This window comes from Amblyomma maculatum, chromosome 5, assembly GCF_055883805.1.
Source record: "Amblyomma maculatum isolate TAMU_Amacu chromosome 5, ASM5588380v1, whole genome shotgun sequence".
In the NCBI taxonomy this organism is placed as follows: Eukaryota; Metazoa; Arthropoda; class Arachnida; order Ixodida; family Ixodidae; genus Amblyomma; species Amblyomma maculatum.
The window spans coordinates 106,555,410-106,575,067 of NC_139348.1; the positions used below are offsets into that span (position 1 = coordinate 106,555,410).

A 19,658-nucleotide genomic window follows, 5' to 3' on the forward strand; every position below is an offset into this window, starting at 1 on the left:
TCGCGACACTGTTCGAAACTGTAGTCTGTGAAAACTTCAGCCCCAGGCGTTCTTTGTTGATAAGAACAGTTTTTCTGTTTTCTGTCCCGCATTGAATGAACTTGCACTTTTTAGTTTTTAAAGCAGAAGTGAATGTTTTTGAGGTCAGATAGGAAGTTTTGCTTTGCTGTTGCCGAATGTTCTACCACGCAACATTTACATCGTCACAATGTGCAACTTTATTTTATTTTTTTTTTTTTTTTCATGTGGTCGGTCTATTCATAGAGCTTTTATGGTAATTTTTTTTTTTCCTTCGCAATAAATTTTGCACTTTGATGTCTCTTGTAGTGGTCATTGTGACCAGAGGAATGTTTTTGCGCGAGAACCGTGTAGGCAGTCCTCGTCTTATTTTTTGGTGTTTCCATGTTTTCTTTTTCCGATGAACCTCCTCCTATACCATGTTTCCCCCATCCTCGCATCTCTTTGAAAGAAAAAAAGAAAATGTCACCAGAACAAAACACCTGAAAAACAAAACAAGGCAACACCTTTTAAATAAATTTATTCTTTGTTGACATCGTGCAGCTCTTTTTATTTTGTCCACAACTTGCTTCCGAAAAATGGCAATTTGTTGCCACTCATGCATGGATTCCTGTGGAAGGGACCGGTTCACACACAAGGTATGTATGCAATCGTTCAATAGGGGCTGTCGGGTCTCTCTTAATGCTTTTCTTTGTTCTGCTTCATGCTTGCATCGTAACCGTTGCATGCTTAACGCCTGAAGGTTTTGCAATTACCATGCCTATGTGGACTGCATTTATTATGGTCCTTGGATAGTAGAGTGTTTGTGAAGTTCCCCAGTGTGCCAAGAATTCCACATACAGAAAGACATTGATGCGTTTGTAGCGGCATAAATGGAGCATTATACATTAACCAGTATTTATGCCTTAATGCGGAGTGGTATGCAGTTCGTCAATACAGGAATTTTTTAGATGCAAAAGGTTTACTTTAAATACAAGCTTTATGCTTTGCTAGCGCATAGGGAACCAGACAATGCCAGTAATTTCGAGTAGTATCTGAACTGTTTTTGCGGGTTATACACAGCTCTCTTAGCATTGTAAAGATTTTGTGACTAGCGAAGGAGTATGGGAAACCGTGCTTGCGCAACGGGTACCAATGGCGAATGGGTCAAAAATAAAACTTCCTTCAAAGGCCTAGTAGTAAGAGTGAAGAGGCCCAGCTCAGAATATTGTCCAGAGTTAGCACCACTAGAAGCAGCAACGAATTTTGGATGAATTAACTCTACTCTTGGCTAACAGTAGTGTTGGCTGAGTTGTAGCCATAATTGAACTTCGAGGATTTTGTCACATTTCAAGTTTATCTTAAAATTTCCTAGAGCTCCTTATTTCATTCAATGAATTTTTTTTAGCGATGTTACGAAGCAGTAACAAATGGGCAAGAATTTGTTGTGGCCAACATATGACCTTGCAGACAGTATCAAAAAAATGCATCTGTCATGTAAAATGGCTACTTTAAACAATCTCTGATCATAATTTGAAATGGCCAAAAACAAGCTTAACGTAACATTATACACAGTACAACCGAAACTAGACATCTCTGCAAATATTGGTGGCGAGCAGTTTGTGATGTTACAAATGCAAGGTCGCCTGCAAAAACTGCCAAAGTTCACGGCACAGAAAACAAAAATACAATTGCACTGCAAGGAACTGCCCAGCTCTGTAAAATTTGACATACTAAGGAGTGCCTGCATTAGAAGTTTCAGTAAAAAACGTGATAATGTTCTTTGAATCGGGGAAACAGTCTCTCATGGCCAACCATGGATAACATGCTAATTATCTTAAACCATTCCACTGTATATAGCAAGGCAAAGTGTAGAAAACATTTTCCACAGCTGGGGCCAAATATTTATCAGGTTTCTTTTTTCCTTTTTCTGAGCTCCTTAGAGTTTCGCAAAGCAAAACAGCAATGAGAAGCAGCCAAGCCTTGGAGGCTACTTTATTAGGTATCTGATCAGCTGTCACACACACACACACACACACACACACCACATCAAAAATAACTTGCGTTTCCCTTCAGTAACCCCTCTCTCCTCCTCCCCTCCCTCTAGTAAAAAATAGTCCCGTATTATTTCCTGCCTACACTGCGACAGGTTTGCTTTGGGCTCGCATTGCTGCATATGGCTTGCGACATTCTGCAAAAATGCTGCCGTCACTTTTAGAAACAAGTGCAGTCACCTTTGTAAAACTTGCGGAAACATATTATGGAAGCATGTATACAACTCCAGATGACGGGATACATGAAGGTTGGGCAGCTTTGTCAGTGATAAAGACTGTTAAAAAGCAGCACTTGCAACGTCCCAGATAGCAGCGTTGCTGTACTTAAAACATGCAAGTACATTACTGTTCATCAGATTTGGTTGCCTCGTTTCTTTACGTCGACATTTTCAGCCTCAAACATAGTAGCTCACCTTTGCATCGATCTGGTCACCTTGACGATGACGTTGAGAGAACTGGTGCTTTTTGGCAACATCACAGAGGAATTCTTACATGTGTAAGCTATGATTTTATGCCGTATGTTCATGGAAAGGAGCGAAACGGAGTATGATGTTGCGCGAGTTGTGAAAACAAGACACTGGTGCCTACTTGGAGTGTTCCGCTATGTCAAAGTTGTGACTAGAAGACCCATAGTTTGCTTGAGCAAAGGTCATCACGTAAAGGAAGCAAGCTGTACCTAACATTGGCCTTTTCTTTTCGGAAAAGAAACAAGCCGGCAGGCATTTCATTTCGGTAACTCCTCGGCTTCATTTATCACTGCATGCTGAATGCCGCTGCATTTTTCATGTGCTGACGTTAGCATGTCGTGTACTCTTGGTTAGGTATATACTAATGTTGCTCCTGTAGTTCCAGCTATAAAAACCACGAGTCCTTTCTGTAAAATCGCATCGTACTCATGGCAATGATGTTGGCTGTCTAGTATGGCAGTATTAGTTGTGGAACACTGAGAATCATGCTAAGTGTTTCTTGAGATCTTGAAAAGACGTCAGAGCACAATCTACGCAGGCACTGAAGCACACAACTGTAAGCAGTAAAAACAAAGGTTTTCTTCAAAAGTCGCCAAAAAAATGTGGAACCAGGGTGTGGCCATAGGTAACATGACACTTCTAGTTCTGTTTACGTCACGAGCTAGCAGCAGCACTGAGACACAATGTACAGAGTCACATTCTCTACTAGACTAAGATGCAGCGACTGTGACCTCTAAGAAAGCCTGACAGAGGGCATTTGACACTGCGAGAGCGGAAAGCTTGGCTGATATGTATGACTGAATTATTGAACTGTAATGCTGAGAAAAGTGACCCCTTTTCTGCCCCGCAAGATGGGGATTCGGCGTCATTTGCTTGTATGCATGCTGAACAACTCTGCATTAGCCACATCCTTCCCCAAAGAGGCGTCTTTTTTTATTTCACTCGCCAAATTTTGAACTCGCAGCTGTACGACATTCCACCATTATGTTGTATCACATTCGCAACTAGCCAATGCAGTGCCGTAAACGCACATTACTGCGAATTCACAGAATAGACCCGGATGTGAGATGGAAGTGATTTTATGGTTTCTATCAGTAGAATGAGTTGTCAGAGAACAGCGTTCCTCGTATGCTTGCAAGCGAATGAGTCCTCGACATGCTTGAAAGGCAAGCAGAAGCAAATAAAAGACTGAGTGGTCGAAACATCAGATGACCAGGCTATGTTCCTCCATCTCAGAGGCTGCTTTCGTTGAGGTTTACAATGTTTATGCTGTGCCCATTCATGTGTCCGTGGCGTGCTTGTAGCCTCTCGTGGCGGAAGTTTTCGTAATGAACCGTCTTGGTCACCTCTACGAGATCTTGCATATGTGTCCTGGGGGTGAAAAGGAAAGAGTTGATTGAAGCCTAGCTGGCCTGTGGACAGCAGTTCAGCAAGCAAGCGCATTCAACGAACCATTTCAACTTGTGCTTCACAACTTCCTCAGATTACTGGAGCATATATTCGTTTTCATTTATAGGTTACCAGTAATAAAGCTCTAACTAATCTATATACATAAATATTTAGTAACTTTTTCCATTTTCATGTGCTGAACTTTCTTTTTACCGAGTGTTTGAATTGAAAGGTGTTGTGTTATGAAAACTTTTTCTGAGTGGTTGGAGGGTAGCTGTTGGCATGCGTGTAATACCTATAGTCGCTCTACACACGCCACTGCCTGAATTGGGATCATCAGATTGGTAAGTTGTAAATTTAGCCCACATAAAAATAAAGCACCAGAAAGTGGCCAAACTTCATGGAAATGACCATGGCGAGAAGAGGACATGCTGTAAGATCGTACAAATGTGTGAACTTCATAGGTACATTCAATTATCAGTCCTGGACTGTTTGGGACTACTTGCTGACAGCTGTTCAATGTTTGATTTTCCTCCCGCAGCCCAGAAGCCCAGCCCACTAGTAAAGCTTCTAGGCCGGCGGCCATTTTGAGTTAAACTCTGAGCGCATTCCAAGTACTTTTCACGTTCCTGGTGAGTACGATATTGTGCGCTAAACAGTGATGCAATCTCTCTAAGCAGCTGTAAGATGTTTGAATCTTGCATCTTCGCTTTTTTGTCTCGAATTTCGCTACACATGAAAGCGTCCAGAGCCCCGAGTATGGATTGTTTGTTTATGCTACCCAGAAGTTCTTCACCTGTTTCGCTATCTTTTCAGCGCTCGAGTCTGAAAGTGTTGCAAGCAAACCACTTTGTGCTGGAGCAGCTAACGCATGTTGTAAATGCGTTTGCAAATGCTTTTGTGAGCCGGGCCCTTGGAAGAGCTTCGTGAGCAGCAATGGGAACAAAACCCTGCCAAACTGAGGTCTCTAAAACACTTTACATTCGGGCATGGCACGCTCAGTTCCTGACAAGCACCCATTGATTCATGCCTCTGTTATCTATTTTTAGTATTACACGTACGCCAAAAGATATTCGTGCGTGCGGCATCACTGCGAAAGAACCGAGTCACGGTGACTGATGGTTGGCATCGTCTGCTGAGAGCGGATAAGAACAAACGATGAAGGGAGCCTGCAACGTCATGTGACCATCACGCTACTTCCTGTCAGAGCAGAAGCCGAGCCCCGTCAGCAAGTAGTCGGGGACTGAAAACTGAATGTGCCTCATCTCATGAAATCCCTAGATTTGGCCTGTAAACTTAAGTACCAGCAGCCCGGAATGAAATAATGGGCGCATCTTGGCACTCTTTATCGCATGCTTTGGCAAAGCACTACAGCTGAAGACAGCTTTCTGTGGCTGTGCAGCTAAGGCTAGGCAGGAAAGGGAAGAAGGTGGACCTCTGTCACTCTGCTGTGGAGTGTATTGTTCGGGGTAGGGGTGCGATGGGATGAACGGGAAGTTGAATGTACAGTGTTCTCCCCATTGGTTAGGGACAAAAGCCCATCTTCTTCCTTTCCCTGCCTAGCCTTCACTGCAGGGTCACAGAAAGTTGTGTGCGAGTATAGACAAGGCGATGACAAAAAATATTCTGGTCATAAAGATCAGGTAGCAAGATTTGACTTTAACTAACTGAAAAATCCCCCCTGTACATTTCTTTCATCGTGCAGCACAGCCCCATTAATTAATGAAATTTTTTTCACAAGCCTAAGCTAATTTCATCAACACTATGGACTCGAATGCATCAATCCCAACGATGTTCCAGTGCTTTAGTCAGGTGAATATACTGCTCTGATGCCAACAACTCCACGGGTAGACCGTAAGGATATCAGAACCCCACTGCCAGCCTTTGCTTAGCTTTTATCTTAGGAAATAAAGCCTAAGAAGAAGAAGAAGGAATAAGCTTTACTCTTCTTGAAAAGTGAACTCTACAACTTATTTGTGTGACTAGCGTATCCTGCAGACACTAGTGGATATGGCAGTGTTGACTGTTTCCACGCACATAAAAGTTCATCACACACAACATATATTTTCCGATATGGGGATGGAGCCGTATGTGGCATATGTGCAGGTGTACACATACACGAAAGACTAGCACACAGATTCAATTTGCTGCAGTACAAAGCACATATGTACTATATAGTACTGGTCGTCCACAATAGGTATACTAATCTGCAGTTATTGGCAGTTATTAACTCCCAAATGCACCTTGTACAATATTCTTGTACACTGATGAAGAATGATGAGGAACACAAGTTGTGCATATATACTTGGTGCACATATGTGCTTCTTTGTGTCATCTTGTCCCTATTTACTTGAGATGTGTGCACAACTGATACTTCAACTTACGAACACAATGTTGCCAAATAAATTTAATTCATTTACAATTGAATTGTACTGGATTTACTGGTCAACTGTAATTTGCATAATTGTAATTAAGCTGCATTACTATTCCAGGCTCTGTGTGAAGAGTGCAATGAAACATGTCCTCGTTAGAGTATTGCTATACTGTAAACACTACTACAGGTCTACATTCCAGAAAGAACCAATTTGCCCAGATAAAAGTGTTTACTCATAAATTAGTATACTCTGTGCAATGAGCGCATACACTCCAAAAAGGTGTGTATGCATGTTACCTAAATATGAATGTCATCTCAAGCATGGAACAGACATTCTTTTGAAAAGTTTTAATTCTAGAAAATTATCTAACTGCAATGGCTGTCTGCTATCACGGCTGAAAAAAAAAAAAACAGCTATATTTGTTCACAAGTATCTAACGCAGTGAATTCTTCTGTCGGGCTGTTATAAAATATCAAACAAGTGTGCACCCAAAATCTGTATAGACACTAGAACCACAAGGGAAATAGGGTTTGTGATGTGTTTGTTAACTAATTTGGTTTTCAATTGGATCCAATGGAACTGAAATGGAATAGATTTGGTTCCAGTCACATTTGCGTCCCCACTAATTGTATCCAATTTGACCCAGCATCATTTCAGCTTATTTGGTGCATTTTACCTTGGTTTCAATGGAACTCAAGCAAGAGAGTCCTAATTGGCTCCTAAGTGGACACAGCCATACGCCAATTGGGTTAATGTATTCCAAAGGAGAACAAGTTTTATCAAGGCCTTCTCTTGCCAGAAATTTTCTATTGGAAAGCCACAAAACAGACTATTTTCTGGATGGAAGAAAACAAAAAATGTCCAAAAATCTACCACATGCCAAAGGCCAAGGAATCTTTAGGTCTTTAATAGATTTTGTGTTTGTTACAGCGCAAATCTAGTCAGCATTATCACATGCAGTTTCTTGAACATGTTGGATTTCCTAAGTATATGATTAGTAAAGCCAGCAGCTGTAATTGGGTAGTTCAGATAGGCCCAATATGGAAAGCAACATATACCACCGATTCAGAAGTTGGTTGTTTCATGCTTTAATTTCTCACACAGAAAGAGCTTGCACAAAGGTGCTCAAAGTTGAGATTCCGGAACAGATTAAGGGATCTGAGCCAACGTATCCTGATAAGGTTAAGCCTCACCACAGCTGCTGCATGCTTACAGCTATTATGTGATGCTGTTACTATTACAACAACATTATCAATAGGCAGCCTACCTGATGAGCATGTCCCTGAGATCGGGAAACTCGCAGTGGTGCCGGTTTTCCACCTCAACAAGTCCCCACTGCGTCTGCCGTCCGTAGACTGTGCGACCGTTCACCGTATGCTGCTTGTCGCTGCCCACAACAGCAAAGGGAATGGACGCCTGCCAAGAGAAGCAAACACTCCTTCGTCCCATATCTAACCATCACACAGTCATGACCTAAATAAGAGCAAATTTTTAAATGATACAGCACGAGCACTGAAGCTTGGAGCACAAAATGAGGTCAGCTGAACAAGAAAATACACTGGCTGCATGTCGGACCAAGATGGCAGGTCGGTGTCTTGGACCGGTAGACACGTACTGCATGAAAACTCAGGTTGCCTGTGCCAAAAAGAGATTTTACCAGCTGTAAAAAACCTACAAATTAAATGGAGATGCCACCGCCAATGGCTGTTCTCGCTAGTTTTCTGCACCACTATAATTATAATAATAATAATAGGTTTACTTCCATTACTGTGTACATGATGGTGTATGAGTTTTCTGAACGAGCAATCATAGCACTTATCACTGTCTCATTGTCATCAATAAGACAGTTTCAATGCAAAAAAAAAAAAACGAAAAAAAAAAGTGCTTTCAATTTGAAGCTCTTCAGCAACAGGCACATGGCACTAAAATAGCATGCCTTGAGGGGCCAACAAGAGAAGGATTAAAAATGCTCCCCTGATCATTTGCTAAGGCATCTCCCAATCTACCCTATGTATGTCTTTTGGCATGTCAGGCATAGTGTGCAGCATTACTATATCGTGCAGGAAGTTGTTTATAGGATCAACAGCTGGGACATGTCTTAACAGGCGATTGCGAAAGCATTTTCGATTCTTCTTTGAGTCGTTCCTTCAGCAACCAGCACTGCGGTTCCTGCATAGGGTTCTCATCCCCCTTGTGTAGATTGTAGAAGCATATCACGGCAAGAAAAAAAAGACAGATGCATTACTGGCATGGCCTTGACTTGGCATGAAAAGGAATTCACATTTGTCAATAACTTTTATTGATTGACCTAATATTAATAATTGGTTCACAGAAAAGGAAAGGTGCAGTAACTGTCACACTTGTTTTGTGGACACCTGAACCATGCCATAAGGGAAGGGAGAAAAATGGGAGTGAAAGCGGAAAGAGAGAAAGAAGAGCCATAGTAGGGGAGGGCTCAAGAGACCACCTGGGGATCTTTAACGTCCATTGACATTAATTGACACTGCACAGCACAAGGACGCCACTTCATTTCGCCTCCATTGAAACGCAGCCACAGACTGTTGGGATCAAACCCAGGTACTTGCTTTTAATCACATTGCGAGCCTTTTAGAAAGAGCTGTTTATTTTTTTCTAAATGAAACTCAGTTGCCTGTTCAATTACTTTGTTATGTGTGCCTATCCTTTTTGTGTGCAGTCATTGCATGAATGTTTCTATGGTGTCATATCAGGTCACAGCGACATCTATTCTATGAACTTACAACGAAAAGAAGCGGGCTTCACCCTTTGTTAAATCGTATGAGTCGCGAATGCTGTCAGTGCTAAGGACTCTTAAATGCCACACACTTTTTTACTGCAAATTAAACTCTCGTCATGTTGGCTCACACTTTAACCCTGATGCAACTTCAGTGAAACGATCGCATTGCAAATGCTGGCTTGTTGGCACACTCCCTTACTGCGACCACGCGTGCATTCCATGACAGGCATGTTTGGTGCCTACCCTGATTTTATTGTTGAGAACAGTTTCCTCGGGGTCGTCTTCAAATTCCTGCACCGGGTACACACTGATTCCATGCTTTTGCAGGTCTTCTCGAATCTGAGTGGAGAGAGCACAAAATAGATGTTTTAGGTTTATGCACAGTAAATGCATGTGTAGCACAGCATAATGTCTATATCATGACCATACTGCTTACATCATTGTAATCATCATCATCATTTATTGGCCCTTAAGAACCCTGGGCAAGAAGGTGGGGGGAGCAGCTAGAAACAATGTCTAAAGCAGGTATAAAAATTTTCTAGGAGAGAAATTTTCAAGATTTCTACTAGTGTAGTGTTAGCAGAACTATTTCGGAGCTACAGGAAGGCTTGCACCTCTTGGGTCTACAGAACGTCTCATATGAGACTTCTTTTAGAAGTGCCCATTTCTTGGCTTAGACATTTACTAGATGTCAATTAGCTCTTTTTGTGTTTCATGGGAGGACATAATGTTCATGTTCATGAATTTTTATAGAATGAAAAACAAATATGGCATAATAACATTGGACATTGCTAAATGACCATTCAACTGAACAACGCAAGAAAAAAAAAGCAAAACGCATGAGAGCACCAATGCAATTTTGAGTCTGTATATGCTTACGCAATATTTAAAATGGATTATCAAACACTCAAAAAGGAGTATGCAAACAGAAATTACTGAAAGTATGTCAGTGAAGCTAAAGATCACTAACAAAGCAAACATTCAGTTCGAGGCTGGGGCGAAGTAGTGAAAAAGAAAACTGAAAAGCAATCTTCTAATCTAAAGCACATGGGAGCATTTAATGTAAAGATAATTTTCACCTCGTTAAAATGGCAGCTGTAGGATACAGACTGCAACGCTTGTTTCTGTCCCTTGTCTATATATATATAGAAACAGATATATATATATATATATATATATATATAGAAACAAGATAAGCAACAGGATGGCACGCTATAAGAATTCAACTGATGTTTGTTGGGCACGTAAAGGAAAAACACAGATTTTGCATTACCCCATGCTCAGGAAGCTTTTGTATGTCCCCCAATCCTCAACCCTCCATTCTTAACCCCTTCACCCTTATTTTAATCGATGAAGCTAAAAACATTCCAAGAGCACTGTTGAATCTACGCTTCAGAAACGCAAAAACCTGAACATTGCTAAGCACAGCATGCATCATGTTTGTTCTCATTATCATTATCAACTAAATGCACTGTCATTATTATCACTACTGTCATCATTGTCATTAGGACTAATTGCAGTATCACTGTCATTGCTACTGTATCATCCTAATGGTTGAATGTTTCACGATCCCAGGCGTGGTGCAGTTGTTTAAAGTGCTTGGCTGGGGATTTGAGAGACGGAAGTTCGATTCCCGGTAGAGACAGGATTTTTGTTTTTCTAATGACGTCGTCATGACGTCATTTGATTGACAGCTATAGTGTGATTGGATGGATACTGACAACATAAGCCATTAAAGGCTTTCGCCTTAAAAGCTTTTGATAAATAAATCGGGGGAAGGGACGTACAAGTTTCCTGAGCATGTACTAATGTTAATCTGTTTTTTCGTTACAATAAATGTGAGTCGAATTTTAGCGTTCTGTCCAATCGCTGCCGTTTTTCGTTGTCCCTTGTATTTTTCCACGCAAGTTGCAATATTGCAGTCAGTTATACAAATGCACCAACTAGCCCAACTTCACTATTTGTAAAATATCTAAACAAAACATATTTCTTTCTTTGCTAGAAAGAAGGAAATAGTTGATTAGTTGTCGCTTCAGCTTCAGTTGGAATTGTGTATTTCTTGAGAGTATTCATTATATGTTTCAATATGTTTGGCATAAATAAGTTTGAATCTCGCTGGAGCCCTATATTACAACATCCCCCATAGTCTGAGTCACTTTGGGATATTAAACACCATAAACTTATAAACAGGCTTACAGTATACTTTTACATATTCAAAGAAACTTGGGATGTATTAAGCGACAGTATTTTCTCTCTATTAATACAGTAACATGCACTTAACTATAGGTGTTTGTGATAATTTTGCATGGTTTGATTGCATATACATAGATTTAAATGCAGTTTCGAATTTATGTATGTATAAATTGCTATACAGAAAAAAAGCCTCATAAGATTGAATCTTTGCTCAACCTAACTGCATGGTGTAGACTTACTTTTTGTTTGAAGCTGGTCCGCTCTTCTAGAGTCAGTGTGTCTGCTTTGGCTATGACAGGAACAATGTTGACGCATTTGTCCAGCCTTTTCATGAACTCAATATCTAAAGGTGTGAGCCTGTAAGGAGAAGCACCGAATGACGATAAAAACGCCCGTTGGCTTTATTCATGTATTGCAAAATAAGATTTGATTTCTCAATCTGAATAGCTTGTTTGTAAGTCAGATATTCTACAAAGGTATAATAGTTGCATCTGCACCGTCCTCTCTTGTTAAGATTACTGTATGGTGGAATCCCGTTAGTATGTTCCTTACATGACCATAGGAAAAAGGCTATAAGAAACAGGAAACCACGAAAATGAATGCAGAATGTGTGGAATTGTTCCTTGCTACTAGGTTATTGATCGATTGATTGATCGATTGATTGATTGATCGATTGATCGATCGATTGATTGATTGATTGATTGATTGATTGATTGATTGATTGATTGATTGATTGATTGATTGATTGATTGATTGATTGATTGATTTTTGTCAAGGTCCATTAAAACACCTGTGGTACTTCTCACAAGTTGCTTTGCAGCTGTCTACAGTAATACATCTCCTGAAAATTAAGTCTGCAGCAACCACAATTACCTCCACGCAGTTTGCAATGGCCATTCATGATTCTTCCTACTTTACTAAGCTTGGACCTGTGAAGCCAGTCCATTGCCCAGTCTGCCTTATGTAAACGTTCCAACAAGATATAGCAGAATAGAGTAGGCAACTCCCTCCTGCACTCCGTATGACGTGAACATGTCCACTTACGAATGTCCTGTTGGTGGGACGAAATACAGGCAGCAGTGGACCCTCGTGTCTGGTATGTGCTTTTTGCGTGTGACGCTCTGCTCTTCGCTGAGGTACTTTTCATACTGCTCGTTGATGTACTCCAGGATAGGCAGCCAGCTAAAAAAAAGATGGGAACAATGAGCAGCGAATTATATTTGATTCAATGGCACCATCACTGGTAGAGCCCATCGTGACCCTTTTAACCACGGCAGTGGGCTAGCGATTTGAGCATCTGTCTTGCGTGCTGGAGATGTGGATGCTGTCCCCTGTGCTATATATTGGGTACCCATAAGGTGGAATTCAGTCACTTTCGGATCAATGATTCATTGAGGAGGGATGGCAGGAAGCCCTTTTCTAAGCATTACGCTCCAAAATGCTCCATTACGCTCCAATGTTTTCTACCTTGACAATGATAAGTAATACATGGAAATACATGCATCACCACATGCCATTTTCCTGCAACCTATGGATTCCTTTAACTGAGCTCACAATGGGAAAAGTATTATATTTACTGCACCACAAAATTTGCCTGGTAAATGAAGCTTTTCATCACAGCTGCTTCTTTGTGCAGTTCATCAAATATTGAACAGATATGCCACCTGAATAGTTTACTGCTCGGTGGCAAATAATGCAGTTGAAGTTCAGTAAAAGCACACCTGATTTACAAGGGTCTTTAGATTATTAAGTGCATGTAATAAAATATCCATGTGTAATCAACTCTCAGTATTGCATGCTAATAAACTGTTGCGAATGGAGTGTGCGCAGGATGAAACATTAAAACCATGTACTTAAATTATTAAGCTTCCCCAAGTATTTATCACAATACAATACTGTGCAAAAAGCACTATAGCTATAGCAGTCAAGAGTGCTGAGATTTAATGCTGCTTACTGAATGACAATGGTCGATCTTACCAGTTTTCGTTGTTAATTTGGTCACCAAAGCCTGGTGTGTCGGTGACAGTCAATCGAAGACGGGTCCCCTTCTCTTCAATCACTGCAGTAAACCGGTGCACCTTAGCACTAGCTAAATGCATGATTAAGATACACTGATAACAGTACACTCCTCTATGTTGGCCTAGCGGTGATAAGGGCAAATAAGTACTGATGCAAGCAATGAATTGAATTTTAAAACATCGACTACACGGCATTATTTTTATTAGCATGATTTCCTCGTAGCTCCCACACGACTTACTGCTTAGCTAGATTTCTGCAAACATTTGCGATGCATTTTTCCCTACCAAGGAAACTTGGAGTGTGAAAGCATTTAATATACTGTGACATAATGAACCCAAGCATAAATTATACAAACTTTCATTTTGTGCTAATCTAGTTCACTTTCATAATGTCATGATCGACCCATATGCCAAAAATAAATTGCATGTCAGATTATAACTGGTGAATGTAACATATTAGTAATACTGAGTGCAAAATTTTTCTTGCTGACTCTAGGAAGGCGTTTAAGCTCAGAGCTTTGTGTGGGAGGCAACTGTGCTATATTACAAGATTATATGCTACCCAATGTATGTCTTGCATCTATATGTTTAGTAAGAATGCAACTTCCTGAACTTCATGCAAGGCATGCATTTAATGCAAATTCATGTGATGTCAATTCCTTGTGTCATTTGGCAAGTACCTGCTTCGACAGAGTATGAAGACAAATGTTAAGCTTCAAGGTGCTGAAATCCCAAAATCATAAAAAAAAGTAAGAGTTTAAAAATATCTTAAAACCTAGTCATAGTTTCAAATTTTTCAATCGTCCATGTGTAATTTGTGCATTCCTAGTAGATGCTTTCACATGAAACTTGACACAGCAAAACATTGTAAGGATATTTTACACAGCAAACATCAGAAGGATATTCCAGCCAGGCTCACGCGTCATTTTCAAATTTGCCTAAGGTATGAACTACACAAAGGCTCAATCCTTACCGTGACTGACCGACTTGACTTCAGTTGTCTTGGGAATGACGTAAGGAAGTGGTTCATCAGAGCCCTTCTTTGTGCACGACCTCCGGCTGATGTTAGCCTTGAAAAGTGTGTTGATGAGCGTCGATTTCCCCAGGCCACTCCTCCCTGCATTAGTCATTTCAATCACTGGTCACTGCGGCAGCTTCCCAGATCTGACAGCAGCAACTGGTCATTTATTATTTTTGGTCTAGACTAATTCTCAAGGCTATTCACCCTGAAAAAGTTTGAGTAAAATAAAAGGTGCAGACATGCAATGGCTTGTTAAAGGAAACAAAGAGTGGGTGCATGGAAACCAGACCTCCAAGGAAAAAAATTTTGGGACAGTTTATATCCCCAGAATAGTGTAGCAAGAAGTGTGTAACTCTATGCGGCAATCGAAATTATATCTCTCCTCCATCAGTTCCTATGCTCTAGCCCCATTAATTAATACTTACAGAGCAATGGCATTCAGTTGTACAACCGTACCAAATTCATATAACAAGCAGAATATGTTGCTAAAGTGCTGCACTGCAGCTACCTACCAAAGTGCAGAGGTCTCATTTCCCACTGAACGGCAACAATGGGTGCCCCGGCTGCGGTAGTTAGCAAGGTGCGACAGTTCAGCAAAGTGCAGAGTGACTGAGACCGTTTCACCATGTGTCTTCATTTCCTATGGTAGCGCGTCTCGCGCAGTTACAGCCGGCAAGTCTACGAATGAACTGTGCAATGGTCGATACGAGAGCGTCCCGAAACTTCCATTCCACTAGTTCTGGCGGGGAACACCCCTTAATTGGCTCTTCAACATGCCCAGAGTAGAGCAGCTTATGCCAGTACAGAATTGTAGAGGAAACCATCTCCATTAAGTAACTGAGGAACTGACACAGTTTCCTAAAACTGAGAATCTATGCCCACTTCACCCACCCAAATGCGAATTTATTTACTGCAAATCGGTTCGGAGCCCCCTCGTAGGTGTGAAACGAAAAAAAAAAAAAATCTAATGCGCAGCTACCCACAACACCTATGCAGGCAGTAACGAAATGCTCTCGTTGCAATCGACAAAAGCTCCCCCATAACTGGAGTAGTTTTCCTCCCATTTGACAGAGTGAAATAAACTCCCAAAAGCGAAAGCTTTTTTGTAACTCTCGCACTTGTCGGAGTGAACTCAACTCCCAAAAGAAAGTGCGATAGGTTTAATCCCATCTGAGCATTCTCTTTTTGCGATTTTTGATGTTACACGTTCTCAGTGGCACATTAATTTACGTTAAACAGGAAGAATGCTTCCACACAAATATAGGCCTCAGCCGGATATAGCGGCACAGCTTAGGGCCGCGGCGCAGCAGCGCATTTCTCGAATGACAAGCGACAAACAAAAACGCAAACAGTTGGGACTGCGTTCCAGATGTTGAATAATGGGTCATTGTCACCACTACATTGCCTTTTGAATCAACGCTTTGTTATCTTGCTTTGTTGTCTTTATAGTATTCTTTTATCCCAGTTTTTGTTCCTTGTCAGTTTTTCCTCTTGTCAGTTACCGAGTCGTCTTTTATCACTATCATGTCGTATCGTTTTCTTTCTTTTTTTGTTCTATTATTATACAGTGTAATTTAAACTACTAGCTATAAATATCCAATTGTTTGTAAAAAAAAGTGACTCTCATGAACTTATTCCTCAATCGCACACCGACAAAAGTACTTTACGGGTAGACCGGCCTAACATTTAACTGTTCATGTTCTCAAACCAGATAGAGGGACGACGGGTAACATAAAAAGGATCCCGCGCCTCTGTTGACCGTAGAGGCGAGGGTTTGTGACACTATAGTAAGATGGTGCATGACCATATGGCTAACTAACCATTTGACCATATCTAATAACCTCTGACCTTGACTTTGACCTTGAAATGCGATTGATTCAGAAAAAAGTCAGAGCTCACGTGATAGGCGCGCAATGACTTCAGCTAAACACGTGGCATTCACAAAACCAAGCAAAACAGCTGTCGCTCGTCAAACGTAGTTTGCCTGCGCGTTTAACAACTGCTAATACTTAATTCATTTGGGCGCCACTAGCATTTTCCCAGTCCAGGGATATGTAACAGAAACCTGGCAGCCAGTTCTGTATGTGCGTACGAAGGTCACCGCGGCCAGAAGTTATTTTTCCTCATTTCTTTTTTCTTATGCCTAACGAAGATATATAGTTACAGTATAGTATCCATGCTTTCTTGTGCTGTATTTCGCACAATCACTGTAACTAAACGAGGTAAAGGCCATATCAATTCGAACCGGAATAGCTATTTTTCTTGATTAAGTGAAAAAGCTGGATAAAAGGAAATGAATGCAGATGCGCATATATGTTAACGTACCCCTCCCGGACATCGCCCATGCTGAATATGACGGCCCAGCTCACCAACGACGACGATGTTGAATTCGAATCCCCGCCGGAGCACCTTCTTGCGTATCTGCTCCTGGAGCGTGTCGATGCCCACGTAGCCGGCCACGTCGGTCTTGAGGCTGCCCCAGTGGGTGGTCTCCGTCAGCGCGTCCGCCATCATCAGCACGAAGTCGTCCACGCTCAGCTCTCCTGCGGACCAATTATTATATTATTATTGATTCACAGAAAAGGAAAGGCGCAGTATTTGTCGCACTTGTTCTATGGACACCTGAACCGCGCCGTAAGGGACCGGAGGAAGGCGGGAGTTAAAGCGGAAAGAGAGAAAGGGGTGCCATATATATAGTGAAGGACTCCGGAGTAATTTCGACTACCTGGGGAACTTTAACGTGCACTGACATCGCACAGCACACGGACGTGCCTTCGTTTCACCAAAGAAAGAACTACACCAAAGAATATGTGTAGTGCGCGCCGGACACTGCTTATCGAAACGTTCGCCATGTCGTCAGACAGCAGCGCGCGAGGAGGCGGAGTCTGCGATTTTTAAGCTCGTGTCCATATAGACAAACTCGTATAAACTTCGAGGCACAGTAAGGATTTTTTTTATGGTGATAACGGTTGGGCCTTTTTAAGCATGGATTGATTTTAGCTCCTGACCGTTGTCTATACGCAGCGGCTATTACCTCGGTTCCAGAGAGGCGGGAAGAACATTGGCGAAACTTTTCGTCTGCTCACTGCGTGGTGCTTAGTTGCTGTGCAGCCACCTTAGCATGCAGCACATACATATGCGTCAACAATAACCATATTCATTAAGAAAACAAAAAGATTGGAAGCTATTGGAAAATCAACTCGTTCAAATGAGGCTGAATGAGTCCCAATCGGAATTCTCATTCTAATTTAATCGCCAGACGTACGGTCCGGAGATTTTAGTCCTTGATAGTACATAATTATTTCATGCTGTTAGTGTCACGACTGTGTACAGTGTTTCGTGTGTCTGATGTGTGATTACCTGTCGGCCTCGATTTCCATCAAAGCTTAATTATCATAGTGGTCACACGCCTACAGTAAAAATTTAAGCCCCGGCCGTTTGGGGAAATAGCAAAACTGCCCCACTCCCCCTGCCTCTTGCATCTGCAGTATGCTTCACCCATTTACTCGACGTTAAACCCCACAAACCAACCAACCAACCAACCAACTGCATGGTATACTTTCCTTTGGACTCACTGTATGCAACGGGCCTCACCCATTGGTTACAGTTGAAAATAAAGCTAAAACAGAATTGGAACCATTATGTGATATGGCATTATACCACTATGCACAACCTCACCCATAATTAGAAAGTTTTCGAAATGGCCCCTACTGATTTTTTTTTTTTTTTTTTTTTTTTTTTTTTTTTTTTTTTTTTTACTGGAGCATATCTTCCTGGTTCCGTTGTGGGCGCGGTCAGCGCGTGTCGCGAAGAGGCCTGCGCTCGGTCCTGCAGCCGAGCTCTCTTCACGACGTACTTACGTGTGTACGGAAGCATGGCGTACATCATTTAGCGCAGGATCCGTTGCAAACAGTGTGTACTGCAAAAACACTCTGTGCATACGTCTGTTTTTGACCACGAGAGAGTGAATTTTAAGAAAGTGTTCACTCGAACCGAAAAAAAAAATTGGAGGCTTATCAAGGTTAAGCCCAGTGGATGCGAAGCATGTTAAGCAGCTGCCTCAGTGTGGATGGGGCTAAGTAACGAAGACGTGGTGTTAGGTTAATCGTCGTAGGCATCTTGACCGCATACACGCCCGGCGCAAAGACGCTGGCGCGGTTGCGGGCACAGAGACTGACGCGACGGCGGGCGCGCGCCGCTTCATCCCTGACGTGACGTCACATATCACGTGATGCAGCGATGGTGGCGCCGCCGCCGCGTCGCGCGCGACGGCGCGAACCGAAGCGTGGATATAGTGTACTAGAATTCTAGTACACTATAGCGTGGAGGCCTCCGACGGCGCGATATGAGGCCCCATCTGCAGCCGGTGTGACGTCATCACGTGACGTCACATTATGTGATCTCTCTTCAAGGTCAATGGTGGCCACCGCCGGGAGGCGACCGACGGCGCGATATGAGGCCCCATCTGCACGTCACGTGACCCCACTTCAGGGTCAATGGTGACCACCGCCGGGCGTCGCGCGAAGGCCCGAAACCTACGTTAATATCAGTCAGTCAGTTCTGTCGTTCAGTCGTGTCCGACTCTTCGTGACCCTATGGACCACGTCACGCCACGCTTTCCGGTCTCTCACTATCTTCCTAACATCACATAACTTCATCTGCAGTGCCTCGAGGATGCCATCTAACCATCGCGTTCGCTGCCTACCCCTTCTCCGGCAACCCTCAACCTTTCCCAACATCGAATCTTTCTCCAGCGACTCCTCTCTTCTCATCAGATGACCAAAGTAGCTGAGCTTTAACTTTAGAATTTGACCCTCCAATGAGCAGTCAGGGTTTATGGTCGACAATATTGACTGATTTGATCTTCTGGCAGTCCAAGGAACTCTCAAGAGTCTTCGCCAGCACCACAATTCAAACGCGTCAATTCTTCGGCGGTCAGCCTTTTTCACAGTCCAACTCTCGCATCCATGCTTCGCATAAAAGTCTGTCTCCATCGAGAAACGAACCACTGCCCCTTCCATATGCCGCCCAGCGCGCAATTCAGTACTCCACTCGGACTCGTGAAAAGCCGGCCGTAATTCTTGTCTAGCGTGCGGATGACTGTTGCGATAACAATGATGATGCATGCTGAGGCGTAAAAAAACTATAGAACATTTCTGTTGTTACGACAGAATTTCTGTGCGGTTTTTGACAAGAAACCTGTTGTGACAACACAACTTTCTGTGTATCATCAGAATTTTCTGTACTTACAACAGGAAAGTACTACAGAACTACAGACAACACAAATCTACCACAGGAAAATTTACAGAACTACAGAAATGTACTACTGAACTACAGAAAAATTTGACGTTTACATTAGAACTACAAAATGTGTCGTATTTTGACGCGG

General features: G+C 42.2%; 1 protein-coding gene across 3 annotated transcripts in view; it reads right to left on the reverse strand.

Annotated features, from left to right (window-relative positions):
- Window positions 1-522: 522 nt before the first annotated feature.
- Window positions 523-19,658, reverse strand: part of LOC146189144 (neuronal-specific septin-3-like) — a 124,324-nt gene continuing 105,188 nt past the window's right edge. For all 3 annotated transcript variants that reach the window (XM_084604055.1, XM_084604057.1, XM_084604056.1), the window contains 8 exons: window positions 16,639-16,812; window positions 14,222-14,365; window positions 13,208-13,289; window positions 12,275-12,412; window positions 11,470-11,587; window positions 9,281-9,376; window positions 7,550-7,698; window positions 523-3,889 (listed from right to left, as the gene is read on the reverse strand). In XM_084604055.1, coding sequence (XP_084460181.1) covers window positions 3,751-3,889; window positions 7,550-7,698; window positions 9,281-9,376; window positions 11,470-11,587; window positions 12,275-12,412; window positions 13,208-13,289; window positions 14,222-14,365; window positions 16,639-16,812 — 1,040 coding nt within the window. In that variant the 3' untranslated portion in view covers window positions 523-3,750. The remainder of the gene's footprint in view (window positions 3,890-7,549; window positions 7,699-9,280; window positions 9,377-11,469; window positions 11,588-12,274; window positions 12,413-13,207; window positions 13,290-14,221; window positions 14,366-16,638; window positions 16,813-19,658) is intronic.